The following is a 24,285-nucleotide window of genomic DNA, read 5'->3' on the forward strand; positions in this document are numbered from 1 at the left end:
CTCCAATATTTTAAATGCGCCCGTATTGCAGAGTTGCAGAGAGACATCTGGTTTGACCACAGTCATGTTGGTGGGAGGAGCTTCCCCTTCCTCTCTCTTTGTAGCTCGTCTCTGGAACAAGTAGGGATCTTGAGTTGAAATTGCATTTGTCAATTGCCATTTACTACCACTACGTGCGTAAACCAGCCGCTAAATTGAAATTTAGGCTATCAATCTGAATGTGAGAGTAGCATAGGCAAAAATCTCAAGCCGGAGAGACACCCACGTTTTTGATGTGTAGGCGCGTTTAAAGGAGGGCCAATATATGCATATGACTTGACAGACCTATTGTGTTTAAGTGAAATACCACATGTTGAATTTCTATAGGCCAACCACACATTCTTTAGTATATTTGAAATAAGTGTTTCAAAGGTTTTTAATAATGAAACTGATTAAACTGGTTTTCTTTTCAATCTCTAAGGGAAAGAGCATGTTTACTTGTGGCATCTGTAATGTTGAGTGGCTGGTTACCATGTTGGTAAAATGGCTCTTCTGACCCCAGAAGAAATGGAGTACATCAAAAAGAAACTGTTTGAAAGAGAAGCCCATGATTACACCCAAGGAAAATGTCTGAGTTAAAAATGTTGCTCACCTGTAAAGAAAAGTGAATTTTTAAAATGATTGTTGATTTTTCAACCTGGCTGTAAGTGATGATCAGGACTGACCTTGAATCATAAGGGCCCTCTGTCCACCCTGACTAAAGACTTGAATTGGCACACCTTTGGCAGATTTACATTACATGACCTACATTATCTTAAGCACTTTCATGTATTTCATTGTAAACATAGAAAATCACAAAGCCAGTGACATTTTTATTTTTTACCCATGATTCATTCATGTGCATGAAAACATATCTCATATTATTTCTTCCAACTCTTAGATTTACAGCTTCATTCATTTATTTGTTTGTTTTCTCATTATGCTTTCTCATTATTATGTTTGAGTATTATCATTATGAGTGGGGCAGAGCCGGGTCCACATCAACTAATATCCATGACTTAGGTATATTTACTATTTAATAAAACTTGAAATATTATATAATAAAATTTCAACGAAGGGAAAAAAATCATCAAAATTACAGTTTATTAAAATCTTTCACCACTGTAAGTTGGTCAAAGTTTTTAAATGTCCCTGTGATGCTGCCTGTGTCTCAGTGTGGATCCTGTTGCTGCAGGAGACAAATTTCCTGTGAGACACGATGAGAGCAGCCAGGAGACACAGAGCAGCAGTGGAGCTGAGAGCTGTGGCTGCAGAGACCAGAGACCAGGTCCAGTCCTGGACTGAGGTTAACGTCTCATAGAGCTCACTGAAAATAAAATAAAGTAAACATAAGGTGGGGGTTATTGTAAATCGAGGGGATTCCCCATTTAAAACAACCTCCTGTCAGGACAGAAGACTAAACCCTGGAAGCCTTTTACCTGAGAAATAGAAACAGTGAGCTTAAAATCAGTAGGATTGTTGAGAGACAATGAACTCACCACTGACTCTGAGCTTTCAGATACCAAAACCCTAATGTGATGATCAAATTATCAGTGTCTGAGCCGTGTGAAATGAACAGAGCTGAATGAAGCTGACATGTGATTTCTTTTCTCTGTTGTTAAACAAAGAACATTTCACAGTTCACATATTTTCATGTTGTTGTCGAATAATATTTGTATTTTTGTAATATAGTATATGTATGTATTATATATATAAAAGTTTTGGATTAATTACCATGCTGCCACACACACACACACACACACACACACACACACACACACACACACACACACACACACACACACACATGTACAGACACCTGTCTGTTCAGACTGGAGAGGAAGCAGCAACTGTCCAGGCCCCACATCTCCCCACTGAGGTCGTCTTCAGCCGGCTGTCTGGTGTTTTCCTTCCTCCAACATTCACTCTGGAGGTCAAGAGGAGAAGAGTAAAAACATGATGCAGCAATGTTGATTTAAAAATAACAGGTTATATAGAAATGCTTACAATAAACTACAGGTGTCACTGCTCTACAATATTAGAAATCTACAAGTCCAGAGCAAAATCTGGCAGATGATGTTTGAGAAAAGAGAGGAAATAAAACTTCTTTTTTTTTTTTAATTCAAGTTTTTATTGAACTTTCCAAGGCTTGGTACATGGCAAAACTAGTTATGTTTCTCCATACAAGAACAGGTAGTCATCATTAAGAGTTAACTGTTACAGACACATTTTTGTCTCTCAAAGGGCAGAAATTGCAAAAGATAGTGAGTACAAAATAACATCAACTAAACATATCATATCTGTATGCACACACACATCATAATGACATGTTGCTGGGGTATACACCAGATCCCCCTGAGGGAAGTACAACAAAACAAGAAAACCAGAGTCCCTACTGAGGGTTATTATTTACCTTTATGTAATCCCAGAACCTGCCCCAAGGGGTCACCCCGTCCCCCCTGTCATCACTTAATCTACCAAGCATACATTCATAGGATGCAGTTTCGGTCATTGCACTGACCCATTCTTTCACTTGTGGAATTTCTGATGCTTTCCAATGCCTTAAAATGACTTGACAAGCTGTTGTTGTGCCTACCGAGATTACAGAAAAGTTACATTTAGTAATATTGGGTAACTGAGGTTTATCCCCCAGTAAACAGAGTTCCAGGCTTGAGGAGACTTCTGCTCCGAGCCAGTTACTCAAAATACAGTATTTAGAATCTGAGTCCAGAAAGGTCTGATTAACACACATTCCCACATACAATGCATAAGAGTTCCAGTTACCTGTTTATATTTCCAGCACAAGTCATTATCCAGGAATTTCATCCTTTACATTCTATGGTGTGTAGCAGTATCTATGTAATACGCTATATTGTGTAAGTTTACCCCTTGTCTCTCTCACATATTTACCGCAGTCAGCCAAAATTATTTCCCATCTATCACCTCTGAACTCTCCACCCAGGTCCCTCTGCCAAATCATCTTTAACTGGTTAGAGTCGTTACCAAGAGAAGAAATCGCAATTTTGTAAAATTGTGAGGCTTTTCGTTTTCCAAGTGGAGGTTTCATATAGTCTATCACCACATTATCAGTAATATTACATGGTTTTGATGAGATGCAACTCCTTATTTGCAAAAAATTCCAAAAGTTATCTTTTCCTGTCAACTTAAAGCAGTACAAAAGAACTTTCAGTTTTGGTTGAGTTTGGCGGCGCCAGTGGCCCCAAGCGGTAGTGTTTTGCCTGAAGGAAGACTCCATTTCCCATGAGCACTAGCGCGTAGCGCCGTAAACATCCTTATCTCCCGGTGCATGGAAATTAACAGAAGACGTCCAACCTAAGTTTCTGTTACCAGCAGATCATTTCTCAGTATTTTTGGTAGGGAGATGACATTCACGTAGCCTATAAGAGAATCGATTAAGAATTGGATCGATAAGCAGAAATGATAACGGAATAGACAACAATAAAATCCACTCAATTGTCATCCCTATCATTCAGTGATCAGCACCAAACATGCCAAGTACCCCTAGTAAATTGTCATTGTAATTTCTCAAAGTGCACCCCCAAAGTGCACCAGATTGATGCATTTAAATTTACAATGCTCAAAATTTTCTTCCGGGGCAGCACCCGCAGACCTCCCTAGGGGTACGCCAGCCTCTGGGGGCTGAGCACCCCTAAAGGTCTGATCCTAGAATCACCCCTGTGTTAGAGCACCATCTACTGGTGCGAAATGGTAATGATTATGCAAAACTGAGTTTATAAAGTGTCAAATAAAGGTTCAAATATTAAAATGAACAATAGGGGGTGTCTGTTAACATAATAAACTATATGTGGCTATTCCAGACCCACTACACCAGTCTCCCGACCAAGACATGGCAAGAATTTATGCCACTGTGATCGTTTAGTCTGACATGGAGACCATCGTGACAGACAAAAAAAATTGTGTAGTCTGTACCCGGCTTAAGTGGCTGTGGTCACATTAGAGAGATCTGTAGATTGTTGTATTTCAGTAGAACGGCTGTGTCGGTGTTTGGCTACATGTCATTGTTCATGTAGCCTAGACATTGAGCTGTGTGTAAGTCATGTATCACTTTGATGTGAACTGTTTCAGTTTTACTTAAAGAGGATGTGGGTTAACTGCCTGATAGAATTAAAACTGTGAGAACCGAAACATCTGCCAGTAAGTTCTCAATATTTTTAACGAGAGGACAGACCACCTCAACCACAAATGAAACAAAGAAAAGACTTGTCTCTGTCAGCACATGTAGTGGTGGTTCTACCTTATGAGCCCAAAAGAACAGCCAGGTAGCCAGGCAGAGAGAGAGAGAGAGATGGCATAGCAACAGGTGTGTGTGTATCTGTAAACTCTGAACTCTGAAACTCTGTAAAATGTTTATCATAACAGAAACACACATTTCAGGACCCTGACTTGTATCATCAGATAAATCAGATGCTGTATAATAAATAGTTGGCTATTGGCTGACAATAAAATCATAGAAAGCTGAAAACCTCATGTCTGTTCTGATTATTGAGCAGTGTAAAGCTCAAGCATGTTGGAGCCTCCTGTCTGAAAGTACAGCTATCAAGATACAGATGAGAATAGGGCAGAAGTGGCAGAAGAAGAAAGTGTGGCCTGAAAGAGGCTCATGGTGAAGCAGAGGAAGCAACCTAACCCTTTGAAAGGCTGGTCAAGGCCAAAAGATTTTAAAACATTAGTTTTGATTTTGCCCACAAGACCAGTTTCATACACTCCAGCCATTCTTGCCATTACAATTATAAAATGTCCTAAATGTGTTTTTTATGTGAAGCAAATGTTGTCTGTTCCTTTTATTGACAATAAACAACTTACAGGAGGATAATGTAAACAACACTGCCAGAGCCGCAATGAGTTTATAGTAGCCTACGTGTGTGAATGATCAACAATCAATATTATTGGAAATAGAGGGGCCCAAAATCAAATTTTGCTTAGGGCCCCATGGAGGCTTCGGCCGGCTCATGTGCCACAAGGCTTATTTTTCAAATATATCTTTTTGTCAATGTGACGGCCCCTGCCGTCCTCTAGGGCCTGTTCTGTGTTTCTGTCTTCCTCTCTCTCCAGACGGGCCTGGTGACCTCCAGCTCCAGCGTTTTGGTGTTTTGTGTTTGCATTATTATGATTTGGTTACTTTGTTAAAATAAATATTATTATTCTTTGACTTTAACCACGTCTCACCATTGTTTGTCATGGCTTTCTGAGCCGGTCATAACAGTCAATTATTTACAATTAAAATAAATAGATAAACTTATTATGCTCCTTGACCTCTTGACCTCAAAATGTCAAACCAACTGTATAACACAGATACGAACATGCCAAAAGGAGTGGAAAAAAAAAGAAGAGGAAGTCCGCGACTCTACACTAGGCACTGAACTTAACTAACTGGACTTTACACAAACTACTCACACTGGCTCTCATCGGTGGACTCAGGTATCCTCTTCAGTAGGATTTTTTGTTTCGTTTATTTCTTCTATTGCTGTTCATGGTTATTTCATGCACAAGAGTTGAATTTATCTGTGTGGCATGTAAATATTATTACTTTGAAATCCCCCCTTACACAATCTAATACCTGATGCTAGGTTAAAGCCCATCTATATTTGTTTTCGCTCTAAAATTTATATTATCCTGATAACTTAATTAGCCTTACGTTTAAATAGTGATGTTATTACTTTTGCACATAATGATTGGGAGTACCTCGAGTGAAAGTAGAGTTGATCAAGATACACTCCCGGAAGAACAGGGGAGATATGGTGAGCCTGCAGTTTTCCTCAGTTGGGGAGGCAAACATAGGCATTGATTTTATTTTGCTTTATTATGTTCAGTTGTTGTCATGGGTAATTGGGGGTTCTGTTAGGGTTATAAGGGTTTTGGGGGTGTGCATCCCTGGATTTCAAATCCAATTCAACAATTTTATTAACTTGTTCTCATCATTTTACTATGTTTTTTTTTAAGTGGAAGCTCTTTCTCTACTCTTTGGAACGAATGCAGGGCTGTGGTGCAGCAGATCATGTATTTCCACAAATATTACTGATAGATGTACTAGACCATGAACAGGACACAGGAAAGTAATCAGAGTACAGGAGGGACAAATGTAAGATTTATTTCATGGAATGTCAAGGGTTTGAACGGACCTGTAAAGCGAGCTAGAATATTTGCACATCTTAAACTTTTAAAATGTGAAGTTGCTTTTCTGCAAGAAACACATTTAATGGTCAAGGACCAAATCAGATTAAGAAAAGCATGGGTTGGCCAAATCTTTCATTCAAGTTCCAATTCCAGGTCACGTGGCACAGCGATCATTATCCATAAAAAAACACTCTTCAATGCCACAAACGTTATATCTGACCCTCATGGCCGTTTTATTATCGTCTCAGGGTCCCTATATCACAAACCTGTACTCCTGGTTAATGTATATGCACCCAACTGGGACGATGAGAAATTCATAGAAAAGGTAATCTCATCTATTCCTGATTTAAATTCACGCTCCCTAATTTTCGGAGGAGACCTAAACTGTACAATTAACCCTTCCTTGGACCGTTCCAGCCCAAAATCTAATATCCCCTCCAAAATGGCTAAAACATTGTCATCGTTTATGAACCAAATTGGATGTTTGGACCCTTGGCGCTTTCGCTTCCCTCATAGTAAAGTATGTACTTCCCTTTGTTAAAAATATAGAGTATTCCGCCATAATTGAATCCGATCATGCCCCAGTAATATTAGATCTTTCCTTCCCACTTAACTTCTCTGACCGGGCCCCATGGAGATTTGATACTGCATTACTTACAGACGAAGGATTCTGCCAGATGATCTCGACAGCCATTGATAATTTCCTAGAAACCAACAACAAGGATAATGTCTCTCCCTCCTTGCTCTGGCAGACTCTTAAAGTGGTAATAAGGGGGGATATTATCTCTTTCACATCTAGGTTGAATAAAGCTAGGAAGCAAGAACAAGAACAACTTCTCAGTTCAATATTTGAGATAGACCGTCAATACTCTGCCTCTCCCACTCCGGAACTCTATAAAAATAAGCTGGATCTTCAAACCAAATATGAATTATTATCATCCGAAAAGACAGAACGGGTATTATTGAAATCACGAGGCTTTGTCTATGAACACGGCGAAAAGGCTGGTAGACTGCTGGCGCATCAATTAAAATGTAAGTCTTCCGATCAGCAGATTACACAAATACAAAAAGAAAACGGGGAGCTTACCACAGACCCCCTTGAAATTAACAATACCTTCAAGGCATTTTACTCAAAACTTTATACTTCGGAAGCACCTAGTGATGTTACTGATATGGAAAACTTTTTTACAAATTTAAACGCCCCTGTTATCAGTCCCACCCATAAAGCAAAGTTAGAATTACCCTTTCAACTAACAGAAATTTTGCATGCGATTTCAGCGATGCAAAGCGGCAAGGCCCCAGGCCCCGATGGATATCCAGTTGAGTTCTACAAAAAATTTTCAACCAAATTGGCGCCACTTATTTTAGAAATGTTTAATGATTCACTGGGTACTGGGGCCTTGCCACAGACGCTAACTGAAGCATCCATAACACTTATTCCGAAGCCCGGGAAAGATAGAACACAATGTGGATCATATCGCCCCATCTCGTTGTTAAATAGTGACATTTAAATTTTAGCTAAGGCACTTGCCCGACGTTTAGAATCTGTTACAGATGAGGTGATCTCCCCCGATCAAACAGGTTTTATGATTGGCCATAGGACCAGAGGTGGTTATCTCCCTGGATGCAGAGAAGGCTTTTGACAGAGTAGAGTGGGCGTATTTATTTGAATGTCTGCAGGCCTTTGGTTTCGGACCAACCTTTATAGCCTGGATTAAACTTCTATATGCCTCACCAAAGGCATCAGTGGTCACGAACGGGAAGCGATCTGAATTTTTTTCATTATCAAGAGGGACTCGTCAGGGGTGCCCACTTAGTCCGCTTTTGTTTGCATTCGCCATTGAGCCTCTGTCTATCATGCTAAAATCATCACCGGAAATAAATGGTATTTCTAGATGGGGGAGGGAACACAAGGTGGCTCTGTATGCCGACGACTTACTGTTGTATGTGTCCGATCCGGTGCAGTGTGTTTCCCACATAGTTCAGGTGTTGCATAGATTTGGTATCTTTTCAGGATATAAAACCAAGCCAGTGCTTCCCAGTGAACAACCTAGCTCTTGCAATTCCACAAAAGGACCTGCCGTTCCATCTGTCCAAATCTGGCTTTAGATATTTAGGAATCAATATTACACAGACTTTCCCTAAACTATATAAAGAAAACTTCACACCCCTCATTGATAAATTGAGAAACGATTTACAGAATTGGAAGTCCATTAATCTCTCACTGGCTGGAAAGATCAACCAGTGGCGTGCACAGGGGGGGGGCAGGGGGGGCGGTCGCCCCCCCTCGTGGCCCAATTGTTGAAAAACGCGTGCTAAAGTGCCCCTTGGGAGCCAAAACGCGCGTTAAAGTGCCCTCTTGGAAGCCAAAACACGTGCTAAAGTGTCCTCATGGGGGCCAAAACGTGTGCTAAAGTGCCCTCATGGTAGCCAAAACGTGTGCTTAAGTGCCCTCTAGGAGCCAAAACGTGTGCGAAAGTGCCCTCATGGTAGCCAAAACGTGTGCTTAAGTGCCCTCTAGGAGCCAAAATGTGTGTTAAAGTGCCCTCTAGGAGCCAAAACGCGTGCTTAAGTGCCCTCTAGGAGCCAAAACGTGTGCGAAAGTGCCCTCATGGTAGCCAAAACGTGTGCTAAAGTGCCCTATAGGAGCCAAAACGTGTGCTAAAGTGCCCTATAGGAGCCAAAACACATGTTAAAGTGCCCTTGGAAGCCAAAACGTGTGCTAAAGTGCCCTCTTGGGAGCCAAAACACGTGTTAAAACAGGCCACATCGACGTTTTTTAGTCTTAAGATATTGATATTATAAAACAGGCCAAATCAACGTTAAAAAAGGCCAAATTTTTTTCGCCGCCGACCTATGGTCGCCGGCCAAACGCACCATGTCGCTACAGTCTCACTCTTGTCATTTTCTGAAACTTGGCAGCCCTGAAAGTGGCCTCTAGGAGCCACATCTAGGAGCCAAAACATGTGCTAAAGTGCCCTCTTGGGAGCTAAAATGCATGCTAAAGTGGCCTCTTCAGTGGCGAGGACGCGCTATTAGGTGCCCTTTTTTTTCCTTTTCGCCCCTGCCCTTCAAAAAGTCTGTGCACGCCACTGAGATCAACTGTATTAAAATGAACGTGTTACCCCGATTCCTTTATCTTTTTCAATGTCTCCCTATTTTTCTCCCAAAATCTTTTTTTCAGTCCATTGATAAGATTATATCATCATTCATTTGGGGCGGTAAAGCCCCTAGGATACAAAAAAGGCTTCTGCAACGACATCGATCTCAGGGCGGATTGGGTTTACCCAATTTGCTTCACTATCACTGGGCGGCTAACATTCAGAAAATCATATACTGGTGTCATGCTCCTAAGATGTCGTGGTGTGAATTAGAAAATGAGTCATGCACTTTGACGTCCCTTCCTGCCTTAGTTACTTCGAGTCTCCCTCTGTCTACTCTTATACCTCTAACCCTGTTGTTATCAACACTTTACGTATTTGGTCACAATTTCGAAACCACTTTGGTTTTACAAATCTCTCTCATTTGGCTCCTATTTGTGATAATCATCTTTTTGTCCCACCAAGATTAGACAACACTTTTGCCCTGTGGAAAAGACTTGGCCTTTCCAAATTTAAAGATCTCTACAGCCAAGGTGTATTCTCCACCTTTAGTCATCTCTCTCAAAAATTCAACCTCCCTGGTTCAAGTCTTTTCCGATATTTCCAGGTCCGACATTTTATGCAAAATCTAGATCGAAACTTTCCCAATGCACCTCAACCTACGGCTATGGATGATATCCTCCAAATTCCCTCAATTTAAAGGGCTTCATTGCAAGAATCTATTCCAACATATCATCTCTCTCATTAAAATTAAAGGGAAATGGGAGGAGGAGCTTGGGGGTGTAATACCTGAGGAATCCTGGACTGAAGCTCTGAAGAGAGTTAATGCAACTACTTCATGTGCTAGACTAGGTGTAATTCAGTTTAAAGTTTTGCACCGTACCCACTTCTCCAAGTCTAGGTTGGCCCAAATCTACCCCGAGGTGGATGAAAATTGTAGCAGATGTCATGTTGCCTCGGCAACATTAACACACATGTTCTGGTCATGTTCTTCCCTTTCAGATTATTGGTCAGCAGTCTTTAGAATTCTTTCACAAGCACTATCATTAAATGTGCAACCTAACGCCTACTCTGCCATCTTCGGTATAGTTCCAGCTGACCAACATATTATCAATAAGCATAAGGACATTATAGCATTTGCTACTTTGCTTGCCCGCCGAAGGATTTTGTTGCACTGGAAATCCCCCAAACCACCCAGCACCTCCTTATGGATGAGTGACCTTATGCTCCATTTAAGTCTTGAAAAGATCAAATACACGCTTAGAGGGTTGAAAAACCTATTTTATTCCTCCCCGATAACTCATGAATCCACTGGTACTATATTCTGAAGGGTGATGCATGATGTTGCACAGCAAACACAGCCTCCTCATTTATTCTCAAACTTGATACTTAAACTTAAAGCAGAAGTAAGTGATATATTTGTGTTAATATAAGTCTTAAATAGTTCTATCTTCCGACAGCAATCACTTACATAGAGTGTTTGGACTGAAACACGGGTCTCTCAGTCCTTCTGCTCTGCTCTGAGCCGAAGAGAAAACATTTATCGTATCCTACAGTTTTTATCCAATGAGGAGAGAGAACGGCATGCAGGGCTGTGTGTGCAGCCAAGGAACGCCGTGAATGTGGTGACGTAGCGACGAGGACTGTTATGGTGCGTTCAAGGAAACTCGTATTTTTCCGACCGTGAAGTGGTACCAGTTCGATCTGGTACGAGTTCACCGGTCGGAAGTTACGAGTGGCTGTTATAGTGACTTTCACCGGTAAAACAGGTCGGGAAAACACGAGTGGGTTGCCTGAAACGCTACAAAGTCGTAAGTTGTGACTTGAAGCTGTAATTTACGATTTCAAAAGCCTGCCTGGAACGCAGCATTAGCGAAAACGACCGGACCACTTACTTCTGCTTTAATTTCTTCATTGAATGATACCTTTACCTGTCAAGATCATAACCTTTATTTATTTATATACTTATTTAATTCTCTTGAAATGGGATGCACCGGATGTTGCAGGGGTGGGTGGGTTGGGTGGGGGTGTTTGTTTGTATATGTGTTCTGAGAAAAATCAAAAATGTTGTCTTTCTATATTACTGTCTCTTTGTACCTTGTTTTCAATAAAAAGATAGTTTAAAAAAAAAAATGGCTCTTCTGACCCCAGAAGAAATGGAGTACTTCAAAAAGAAACTGTTTGAAAGAGAAGCCATGATTACACCCAAGGAAAATGTCTGAGTTAAAAATGTTGCTCACCTGTAAAGAAAAGTGAATTTTGAAGTCAGAGGTCCGAAGACGATCAGACACCGTCGTAGTTCCGACCATAAACGGCGATTCGACGGCGTTATTCCCATGACCTGCCGGGCAGCGTCCGCGAAACCAAAAGCAGGAAACGCTGGTTGGCTCACCCAGCATTTCCACCACTAATAATAATAACAAAATAACGATCTAGACAAAACGATTTATATATCGAAAATGGGCTCATTAACAAGTGGGTAACGTAGATTCATCCACATTAGATTTGGACTTTTTTATATAACCAAATAGAAACTCCTCATTGTCGCTTTAAAGAGGGGAGTCACCTGTTGAGTAATGCATATTTCCTTATATGGAAAGCCTTGTAGAAATGGTGGGGTGTTTGCATGTCGGACTAGCGGTATGTCAGAATGGTGGTATGTCTAAATGGTGGGATGTCGGAGTGGTGGGATGTCAGAATGACAGCATGTAACCCTTCAGCAGAGCAGAGCAAAAAGCCTGCCAGCAGAAACCAAACACGGCGCCAGGTTTGAATGCGGAGAAAAATGTCGGATTCACAATCTTTGGTTTTATTGTAGAAGTTGTGACTATCTGTTCAACATGAACTCCGCTGAGTGAGGTCGCTCTGCACACAGCACACTGCGGCTCCGCTGAGCTCCAGACCCGAGTCTTCCTGCTTCTCTCCCCAACACACAGTAGGCTACCCTGTGCTGGGCCGCCCAGCACGACCAGTCTCCCTCCAGCTCTGGAGCTTTCAGTTCCTGCAGTCCCGTTGCCGCCACCATGCACCAGATACTGGTAATGACGGTGGAGCCAGTTGCCGTCGTCGCCGTTATTACCGGTAGCCTAACTGGTGCACGGCGGTGGCAACAGGACCGCTGTACTAGCCTTGCCGCCATTAGCAGCGCAGAGGAAAGCTTCAGAGCTGGAGGGAGACTGGTCGTGCTGTGTGCAGAGTGACCCTGCTCTGGCTGCAGCTGCGGCTGGAAGCGGCCAGGGGTGGAAAGAGAACCAAAAAAATCTACTCAAGTAAAAGTACAGTTACCTTGATGAAATTTTACTCAAGTAAAAGTACTGGTGTAAAAATCTACTCAAGTAAAAGTAAAAAGTAGTTCATTAAAAATTTACTCAGAGTAAAAGTTACTTAGTTACTTTTTTTTTTTTTTGGGGGGGGGGGGTGGGGGGGTGGGGGGGGCTATAATGGCCAGAGATTGGCCTCACATTCTCCGTGCATGTCTCTGTGTTCCAAATTTGTCTCTTCTCCATCGATACACTGGTCTCCATCATCTTTTAGCTCCTGTGGCACCAACTTGATTCTGACCTTCTGACGCTGCAGTTGTCCAGAGCCAATCAGATGGACAGTTACAGTTACTGGCCTAAGGTTGTCACGATCATGATCATGATACTAAAATTTTCAACTCAATATCGATATTAAGGAAAATATTCGATACTCAATACCATTTTCAATACGGATAAAAAGAGAAAAGAAAAATCTCTCTCTCCCTCTTTCACTCACACACACCTGTTTTTTTTTTTACTGTCTTTCCTGTCTGCTCTCAAGGAGGAGGAGGAGGGGGAGGAGGGGGGGGGGGGTTACTGTAGGTTCTCTCCCTCTCTCTCTCTCTCTCTCTCTCTCTCTCTCTCACACACACACACACACTTGCCTCTTTACTGTAACTGCTCTGAAGCAGTGGGCTGCTTGTCTGTTCCTTTGAGCATGGCCATGGGTCTGACTGGGCTCCTACATTTAACTCAACGTAAATGCCGGTCCGGCCTTCAGCCCCGGTGTGTCTGGCACGGTCACCATAAACGTAGCCGAATAGATGGACATGCCTGATAACGTTGTCTTTAATCATTAACGTCAGCTTTTAACCGCTAGCTGTGGCTAATGGCTAATATTAAGACGACAACATATAGCGACGAGCCCTGTTATGCACTAACTCACGTAGCAGGGAGGGGGAAAGAGGTGTGTACCTGCCTGCATAGATGACCTGCCTGCTGCTGTGTGCGTCTGTGAAGGGGGAGAGAGAGAGAGAGAGAGAGAGAGAGAGAGAGAGAGAGAGGCGGCAGCAGCGTAGCTACTTTTGACAACCCACACAGAGTTATATATTTTTTACTTTGTAACTTAAGCTATTTAAAATGTAACTAAGTACATTTCTTCCAACAATATGTAGCTACTCAAGTAAAAGTAAAAGTACTGATTTTAAAAATTACTCAAAAAAGTACAAGTACACAAAAAAGCTACTTAATTACAGTAACTTGAGTAAATGTAACTCGTTACTTTCCACCCCTGGAAGCGGCTGTGTGTCGGGGAGAGGATCAGGGAGACTTGACGCGGCACCGGTACCGGTAACAACGGCGGCGACACATTCTGTGCTTCTGTACTGTTCTTCTCTGAATCCTAGTGGGGCTTTCAGTGGCAGACCGGCCAGGGGTTCCAACGGGTAGCCATAGGAACGGGTCAAAAAAACACGACTTATGGGGTGCCTGGAACGCACCGTTAGGGGCCGTGTCCACCAGACGCGTTTTCAGCGCTCTGGGCGTCTATTTTACATTATACAACAAGTAGTTCCGACCAAGCAATCTGATTGGTCAATAAGACATTTAGAACGTGCTCAAATCAGCATTACAGCACGGCTGACTCATCACTGAAAATATTACTTCGCCATGTCATGTTGTTTACACATCTCCATGGCAACATGGACTTTTCCCCCTTTTATTTTGAAAAACGTCATTTATTACTCGTGAAAATAAATCACAAACTACATTGACCTCCTGTAGGTTGTTCCTGACAGCTGCCAAAGTCACATTTATAGAGCAATTATTTTATTTTATTTTTTGTTAATATATTGTAAACTTCCCCGTTACAGCCGACAGGATTGTCTCCCTCCCATGTGTGTAACGTTACAAAGTCGGAGAGAGACGAGTTGTGATCGCGGTGAATATGTTTTTTTAAAATATGGCCTGGAGCTGAATATTTCATTGGATAAAACGGAGGTGATTACCTGTATGTTTCTCTCTCTCCCTCTCTCTTGCTTGCGCTTTTTGGGCTTTTAAATAATCTGCAGTAATCGTTTGGCTTTCTCTATCAGCTGTGTCGGCGACACGGCGCTATAACTTCATTTACATGCAGAGTTTGCGGTTGTAGAAGCTACATCTGTGAAAGGAAAAAAACGGCATCTTTGTTATAACTTGAGCGAGTTTGTGCAGTGTTGATTTAGTTCAGGAAAGTCCGAGACCGCGTTAAAACATGAACGTCATGAGTTCACTCATCTGGGACTAGAAAATCATTTCTGTTGCTCGGTCGTTACTAAGGTTCGGACTATTTGCTGTAGAGGTGAACTAGGTTCCATTACACATAGGAGTCTACTGACGTGACTGATTGTGTTTCAGTTATTAGTCAGACCCCATTTATTTCCATGGAAACGGGAAGCACACTCGCAAAAAACTTTAAATTTTGAGAGCAAAACGTCCATCAACATGAATATTTATTTAATTATACGCTCTATTTTGTTGGTAATTGTTGTATAATCGCAATATTACCCTCTCGGGTAATATTGCTTAATTCAAACCCTATTGAGTTGGGCGCTCACAGGTGCGTTCCAGTGCTCTAGTTCCAGGTAACCCGTGTCGCTACCCGATTTGCGACGCTACCCGATCTGTGACAAAACTGGTCTGCGCCATCTTGGACAGCTGCCTACGGCAACTCCACTTGGACAAACTTCATTTGGGCACTGCCCGATTTGCGTACATGCTTAAAGTTCTGTGAATTTAAAATACGGTATGTGAAAATGATTAAAAAACTAGAAAAAGCATTTCCAAGAATGGAAATGGTGTGACTGCTGACAGCAACTGAACGCTGTTGCAGAATTAGCAAATAGTGCAAGCTGTGATCACCATACAAATGTTTGACCAAGGTCAGAATCGAACCCACATCCTCATGGTTATTAGACTTCCACTCTGCCTCTAGGCCACGGTGCACACACAGTTGCAGAGACTGTTGTCTGTTAATGATCTGCACACTGTCAACATCAAGAAAGCTTGAGAGTCAAGCTTGAATGACTTAGAATGAAAATGTCTGTGAATTTCAGGCTGAGCACTAACCATATGGCCACAGAGAACCTGAGTTACAATGAGCTTTATACTATGAGGAATCAAAGACTGTCCAATGACAGCTGAATAATTGGAATCAAAAGTCAAGCAATGAAGTGAAAAGACTGAGGCAGGAATCGAACCCATGACCATATGATCACTAAACCTTTACTCTGCCACTCGGCTACAGAGAGCACACTGCTTTCAAAACTGTTGTCATTCATTGTAATGTGATGATGTGCTGCAAACTGGTACGAGTAATCAAGGAGATAACAAACACCTGTAACCAATTGAAGGCGGGGGAGGAGAGCAGAATTCAACATAACATAACAAGAGTTCTTCCCTTGGATTCGAACCAGTGACCTTAGGGTTGGCAAACATCCACCCTAACCCCTACACTACAGTGGAGTTGTGAAGAAGAGAGGTTGAGACTTTGATGAATGTGAGATTTTTTGTGAAAAAGTTAAATATTTTAAAAAGTATAAATAGTTAAAAAGAGAAAAGTAATGCCGATAAAGTTCAAAAAAAGCTGCACGTTTTGATATATGAATTGTTGAAATAGCACAAAGTATGAAGGACTAGAAGAAGACCGTAAAAAGGCGGAAGAAAATGGCCAAACAGAAGAACAATAGTGTGACTGCTTCAGCAGTCACACTAATAAAACTAGAAAAAGCATTTCCAAGAATGGAAATGGTGTGACTGCTGATAGCAACTGAACGCTGTTGCAGAATTGTCCTCATGGTTATTAGACTTCCACTCTGCCTCTAGGCCACGGTGCACACACAGTTGCAGAGACTGTTGTCTGTTAATGATCTGCACACTGTCAACATCAAGAAAGCTTGAGAGTCAAGCTTGAATGACTTAGAATGAAAATGTCTGTGAATTTCAGGCTGAGCACTAACCATATGGCCACAGAGAACCTGAGTTACAATGAGCTTTATACTATGAGGAATCAAAGACTGTCCAATGACAGCTGAATAATTGGAATCAAAAGTCAAGCAATGAAGTGAAAAGACTGAGGCAGGAATCGAACCCATGACCATATGATCACTAAACCTTTACTCTGCCACTCGGCTACAGAGAGCACACTGCTTTCAAACCTGTTGTCATTCCTTGTAATGTGATGATGTGCTGCAAACTGGTACGAGTAATCAAGGAGATAACAAACACCTGTAACCAATTGAAGGCAGTGGAGGAGAGCAGAATTCAACATAACATAACAAGAGTTCTTCCCTTGGATTCGAACCAGTGACCTTAGGGTTGGCAAACATCCACCCTAACCCCTACACTACAGTGGAGTTGTGAGAGAGTTTGAGACTTTGATGAATGTGAGATTTTTTGTGAAAAAGTTAAATATTTTAAAAAGTATAAATAGTTAAAAAGAGAAAAGTAATGCCGATAAAGTTCAAAAAAAGCTGCACGTTTTGATATATGAATTGTTGAAATAGCACAAAGTATAAAGGGCCTTTCACACCGAACGCGGCAGGCGGCGGAAGGCGGCAGCAAACCCATTCATTGTGTACGTGCTACCGCGGCGCACCGGCGAATGGCTCTGCGCCGAGCTGAGCGGCGCGCGAGGTGGGCGCGTGCCGCGGCGGCGCGCTGCGCCCGAATTAAAAAATGTTTAATCTGGGCGCAGCGCGCTGTGACGACATCTCGGCGCGTCCAATAGGAGAGAAGGAGAGAAGAAAAAAAAATATTTTAAAAAAAGTGCGGGGTTCTGGACAGTGTCCTGGTTCTGGACACTGGACAGTAAACAATGGAGGAAAAAATCATTCATGCTGTGTCCCAGTGTCCTGAACTGTGGGACACAAGACTCCTGGTCTACCGTGACCTAAATAAAAAATCTCAGAGATGGAGGGAGATCAGCAACACCATGAATTTGTCAGGTTTGTTGAAAGTTGTAGAGAGGTTTTAACATTAAAAATATTATCTTATCATATCTTAAAATGTGCTAGCTATAGCATTGCCACAGATGCTTTTCTTGGACCAGGTAGCCTATACATGATTATGAAAAGGTCACACTTTACTACATTTAAAATGTTTTAATTATGTACATTATTACTAGGCTATACAATGAATAGGCTATACAGAAATATTTAGGTGACTATTTGATTCATTTATTAAGTAGATAACAGAAGGGGTGACGGAAACACAATTCCCAGTCAAATAGTTTATCAAAATGAGGGGAAAAATACATTATTCACACAACATATCGAACATGAACTGATGAAGCCTCTTGGATGAGAGGTGAAACGTCTTCCTAGACAAATAACCAAGTCCAGTTGCTTTCTATTTAAATTTCTTTGAGATAACTATGACCTCGACAAATCACAATATTCACAGGTTTATTCACACAACATATTTTATTTTTTAAAATGATGTTCATACATTGTCAGGCACAGTTAATTGTAGAAAAAAACAACATGCATTTCATTACTTACAGTGGAGGACCTAAAGAAAAGGTGGAAGAACTTAAGGGACCGCTATATGAAGGAGAGGAAGATAGTCAGGGAGAAAAAAAGTGGATCAGCTGCAGGAGAAGGGTCAGTGTGGAGGTTCTTCACTATTATGACTTTTCTGGAGCCAAGTGTGGTGGAGCGGGTAACCTCCTCCAACCTCTCCCAACCTTCCACCCCCAGTTCACCCCCCCCCACCCCCAATTCGTGGCCCTCCACCTCCAGCTCAGGCCCGCCGACCCCCAGTTCCTGTTCCCACTCCCCCCCTGGATCCTGATGAGGACACATTCACCCTCAACCTCTCTGTGGTTCCCCCCAGAGGAGTATGAGGTGTCCACACCAGGCACCTCATTTTCCCTGTCGCCGCCGGCGCCGCCTGTTGAAGCAGGTCAGCCTCGACCTCCTCCCCCAGGTCCACGTAGAGGTGGAAAAAGAAAGGGGCAAATTGAGGGGGATGGTTTTGAGAAGGAGGTGATGGGGATCCTCAGCCAAAAGCCAGATGAGGAAGAGCTGTTCCTCCTCAGCTTGGCTCCTCGCCTCCGTAACCTGCCAGATGAAAAGAGGAGTCAGTTTAAAATTGAGATCCTGCAGGCACTTCACCTCGCAGAATTTTCATAGACTCTATTTTCTTTCAGTTCTTTTGTTCAGTATTCACACACACACACAGCCAGATTTACTGTTCAACAGTGTTCAATAAAATATTTTTTGCAGAGAAATACATTGCAAAGAATTCTTTGTTTTTACTAGATATTTTTTATGTACAGATATGCTTTTGATATAAAGAATGATGACTTTATAAACTGACAGTCTATTCCTTGTATTAACTTAAGTACTAATCAAAATCAGGAAAAGCTCTTTAGTAGTAAATGGTTGGCTCTTAAAAGAGCCTTTTTTGGAGCAGCAGAAGAAGAGAGTGTGGGTCAGGTTGGCAGGTTCAGGCAAGGTTGTTCTGCCAGGGCACTTCACCAGCAGCAGAGAGAAAGAAGCTGGTGAACTTCTCCCGCACAGCAAGGGCATCTTGGGAGGCATGGTTGGAGCCAACCCTTCGCAGCCCCTGCAGTGCAAGGGGGGGCTGAGTTTCTTCCTGAATGTAGTCAGCCTGTGGTGTGGAGTTCCACCTCTGAAAATTGTGAAGGGCCACAGTGGCCTTCACAACCCAGTCAACATTTTTGGGGTTCACTCCAATCACCCGGTGGTAGATCCTCCACTGGGCAGCGAGGATCCCGAAGGCATTCTCCACCACTCTGCGGGCTCTTGAGAGGCGGTAGTTAAATACCCTCTCAGACCTGGAGACGTTTCTCCCAGGGTAGGGCCGTAGCAAATTCCTCCTTGTAATAGAAGAACAAGAAAAAAAAAAAACACAAATTATCAAGGACAACTGTGTAAAAGATAACAAAACTACATGTCAATTGAAATTTTAAAACATGTTAACATGATGCTAAAATAAAAAACAAAAAAAATATTCAATAAATTTAACATATTTAAAAATAACTGTCAAGATGGTGACTATATTAATATTGTGAAAGCATGTTGTAAATTTATAATTAATTAGATAAACAATAATGCACTACTTTGTCAGTAATTAATGACCCATTAAAAGAAATTTACTCACTTGAGAGGAAAAGCCTCATCTGCAACGAAAGCGTGAGGCATGGGGCCCAGGTTTTCTGCACCAGGTAGAGGTGCATCCGCTGGCAGATCCAGAGTCCCCTCCTGCAGAGCACGCCCGAAAGCAGATGCAGCAAAAATGCCCCATCACTGCAGCGGCAAAAAGCCCCCACATCCACCACCCTGAAGCGGTAGCTCACATCTACAAGGGCAAGGAGGACGACGGAATAGGTGCCCTTGTAATTAAAAAATTGCGAGCCTGTGTTTGCTGGTGCCTGGATGACAACATGCTTGCCATCCAAGGCACCCAAGCAGTTGGGGAAGTTCCACCTCTCCCTGAAACCCTGGGCTATTTCCCTCCAATCAGCCGCCTTTGGGACAGGGAGGAACTCCTCCACCAGGCTCTCCCAAATCACCTGGCAGACCTCCGGGACGATGCCTGCCACAGTGGAAATCCCCATTCTGTAGCTGGAGGCAATGGTGGTGAATGAGTCTCCAGTTGCCAGGAATCTGAAAATAAATTTAGGTGTCATTATAATATCTAGATAGACATGATATATAGATAGACATAAGTAAATATCTATGTGTGTGTCTGTCTGTGTATGTACTGTACCACACACACACACACACACACACACACACACACACACACACACACACACACACACACACACACACACACAACACAACACAACACAACACAACACAACACAACACAACACAACACAACACACACACACACACACACACACACACACACACACACACGTGTCCATCAGGGCACTTTATTTATTTATTTACAGCCATATGAAAAATCACCTCACCTCAAACAAATAGCCAGGCGTTCAGTTGGAGAGATGGGCTGCCTGAAGTTCGTTCTCATCCTCCTGAGGCTTGGACCAACTCTTTGCAAAAGGCGGTCAAACTGCTCCTTGTCCAGCCTGAAGTACACCTCAAAGCGGTCGGTGTGAAACCGCAGCTCCCGGACGAGCCTGTACTCCCCCAATTCCTGCCTTGCCATGAGGATCGGGTGGACCCACACCCTTCCCTTTGCTGCTGCTCGTCTCCTCCTCCTCCTTACCAGCATTAAAGCCAGAGCTTTTTCTTGGGATGACGACAGATACATCTCTGCTTGTCGGAACCAGCGGAAAAAGCGCGCCCGTGTAGAAAACACTTCCTGCTCTGTCGCACGCGCTTCCGGGGTAGCTTCCGGTACTCTGCGCCTCTGCCGCCCTGCTCTGCGCCTGTCTGCGCGGTACCTCGCGGTGGGCGCAGCGCATACCGCGTTCGGTGTGAAAGGCCCTTGAAGGACTAGAAGAAGACCGTAAAAAGGCGGAAGAAAATGGCCAAACAGAAGAACAATAGTGTGACTGCTTCAGCAGTCACACTAATAAAAACCGCGGAGGTCCGTCATAAGACAGCCGCGGCAGACTCGTTTATTCAGTGAGTGTTGTGGTAGTTGTGATTGTTTGTGGTTGTCATGGTGATGAGGCCGGCGAGAAAAGAGGACAGTAAACATTAAAAGTCCGCCTCTGTTCCTGTTTTCTGAGCATCAAGATCCAGACCACCACAACCAACCCTCAATTTACATTACTAATAAAGTATTTAAAAATAAATAAATAAAAAGATAAACCGTCTCTGGCGACGCACATAGGGCAGTGATCCTAAAGGGCCTTTCACACCGAACGCGGTATGCGCTGCGCCCACCGCGAGGTACAGCGCAGACAGGCGCAGAGCAGGGCGGCAGCGCTTACACATATGGCGCGAGTTGCTGAGCAACCGAACAAACAAGACAGGATTTGGGGGGGTATATGCAAAGGTTCGCCAGGAGCTACAAAACGACCACCTCCAGGTGAACTTTAGCGTCAGGCTGAGCAGGGAGCAGTTTAACAGCCTGTTAGAGAGAGTTGGTCTGATCCTCAGGAGGATGACAACTCATCCCGTCACTTTAACTGAACGTCTGGTCGTTTGTTTTCTCTCTGCAAGCGGCTGATTTTTTTTCAGACTCCACTACATCCTCTCCTATTGGACGCGCCGAGATGTCGTCACAGCGCGCTGCGCCCAGATTAAACATTTATTAATTCAGGCGCAGCGCGCCGCCGCGGCACGCGCCCACCTCGCGTGCCGCTCAGCTCGGCGCAGAGCCGTTCGCCGGTGCGCCGCGGTAGCACGTACACAATGAATGGGTTTGCTGCCGCCTTCCGCCGCCTGCCGCGTTCGGTGTGAAAGGCCCTTAAGTCAATTCAACTAAGTTTGTCCAAGTGGAGTTGCCGTACGTGGCTGTCACAAATCGGGTAGAGTTGCAAATCGGGTAGCGACAACCCGTAACTCGTGTTTTTCCGACCTGTTCCTATAGATACTTATCAGTAGGTGACGTCACGGTGCGTTCCACCTGGCCGCCGCCATGCTGGGTACCGAACACTGAGTTAGGGGCTGTGTCCACCAGACGCGTTTTCAGCGCTCTGGGCGTCTATTTTACATTCAAACCCTATTGAGTTGGGCGCTCACATCGCTCAGCGCCCTCGGCGGTAAAACGCCCTCGGCGCTTGCTTCTTTTTGTCGCGGCGCTCAGAGCGCTTCGAGTTGAAATCTGTTCAACTTTTAGAACAGCGCTGCGCTCGTCAATGTCACTTTTCCCCGCACTGACCAATCAGAATCAAGAAGGGGCGGGACTTACGTTACCGACAGCAACACAACCGGAGACGTGGCTCGGTTTATATCATGACCCACACTTGTATTGAAGGTAGGCCGACCTCAGGGTCCATGTCAAAAGCTGCTGCTAATGCTATTGTGTATTTCTGACACTCGTTGTAGTGTTTACATTAAACAAGCAGGGATGCAAACGGGTCAGGACCAAAAAAGAGAGGAATTTCCCGGGGGGGGGGGGCTCACCATAAGTACATTACAATATCACGGAAAAGTAAATTTCCAGTAGTTCAACCCCAACCAAGTATTGGGTGCATATAGATGGACATAGTTTTCAGAAGGCCAACATTTCTATATTAAAAATGCTTTAAAAAAAATTCCTTTGCAATATTTCCATTTTGGAGATACTGAGTTTTAGGTCTTCACTGAATGTTAGTCATAATTATTACTATTAAAATAAACTGAATAAATAAAGACATGGGATGTTTCATTCAGTGTGTAATGGACATATAGGCCTATATAATGTGTTAGTTTCACTTTAATTGAACACATTCTACATCGCGGAGGCGACGTCTTTCCACTTAGAGCTTCCTTCACCTCTGAAACGGGGCAGAGCTCCGTGGAAACACCTGCCTGACACAGCAACGTAGGGAACCGTGCATGTCCGCGGCCACAGCTCCACGGTGCACGGGGGGAAAAAACGGCGTCGCCGTCGCACCGATTGCACGCGGATACGCGCCGCTTTAATGAGCGCGCACGTCGCACGTCAACATTGGAGGTAGGCTGTTATCAGTATAATCAGAGACAACCATGAATGAGTTCGCCTCAGTTTCACGTGATTGTCACTGTCAGCCTGTTAGAAAAACATTTTACTGACCCCAGCTGAGACGCTGAGACCCCCCCCCCCCCCCTCCCTCTCAAAAACAAAAACTCTTCGGATCTGAACGATTCACACAAGTCACCTAATTGGTCATGAAAAAAGCGAGTTTCGCTTTTCGGCGCGCTGTTTGCATCCATGAAACAAGGCCGGAACACGGAAGTGTCAGAGGACTCGTTTTGTAACCTAGCAACAGCGGCATTCTGACGAGGGAGAGAGAGCGCGCTAAGCGCTGGGAAAGCAGCGCTGAGAGCGCTGTCAGAGCTGAAAGCGCGTCCGGTGGACACGGCCCCTTAACCTCTATTCAGCTCAGTGCAGCCACATCCTCTCTGACCAGAAGACTGCTGCCTGATGTAGTTTGGATATGGATATTTCTCATTTTGATGGCCTTGCCTTGAAAGCACACACCATTTCTGCTGAGACGATCTTTGACAGCGCGGTGCGCCGCTCTCTCTCCCGTTAAAAGTTAATCTAGCTCACCCAGCGGACCTCTCTCTCTCTCTCTCTCTCTCTCTCTCTCGCTCGCTCGCTCTCACTGTCTCTCCTCCAAATACACGAAAAGCCAAATCAAATCAGAAATGCGTAGCCCACTTCTTTTTAACTCACAGACATTTATTTTCATAAAGTAATAAAATATCTGGACATTTTGCCATCGTTAACATTGAGACAAAAGGCTGCAGGAATGGAAGAAGAATTCGGCAAATCATCTTATCACGCAAAAAGTCACAACAAACAGGTTTTGCACAATGGTTTGCACAGATAAGTCTTAAAATATGTGCAACACCTTCTCATCACAATCCACACCATCTACTCAGTTACGTTATCAGCTGTTATTAAAACCCAACTCATCAGGACGCGATGACCACCACTCACATTAAACAAACCGTTAACAATTAATAATCCACACTCAAACCGAGGCAACAATAGTGTTAACTGTACTCAACAAGCTATTATTACAAGGTTTACAACAGATATGACAGACAACCTGGGCCGTGTGTGTGCGATAAGAAAGGGGGGGGGGGGGGAGGAAAAGTAGGTAAAAGCTGCTAGCTGTTAGCTACCGTAGCTCAGGCGTCGGTCTCCCGTCA

At 43.4% G+C, this 24,285-nt stretch overlaps 1 protein-coding gene across 1 annotated transcript in view; it reads right to left on the minus strand.

Annotated features, from left to right (window-relative positions):
* Positions 1 to 1,134: 1,134 nt before the first annotated feature.
* LOC146960485 (ciliated left-right organizer metallopeptidase-like) overlaps positions 1,135 to 24,285 on the minus strand; it is a 35,533-nt gene continuing 12,382 nt past the window's right edge. The window contains exon 5 of the mRNA XM_085772341.1: positions 1,135 to 1,345. Within this exon, the coding sequence (XP_085628467.1) occupies positions 1,135 to 1,345 (211 nt within the window). The remainder of the gene's footprint in view (positions 1,346 to 24,285) is intronic.

The sequence above is a fragment of the Trachurus japonicus genome, unplaced genomic scaffold (genome assembly GCF_045865225.1).
Source record: "Trachurus japonicus isolate A0001 unplaced genomic scaffold, Traja_1.0 AP030306.1".
Lineage (NCBI taxonomy): Eukaryota > Metazoa > Chordata > Actinopteri > Carangiformes > Carangidae > Trachurus > Trachurus japonicus.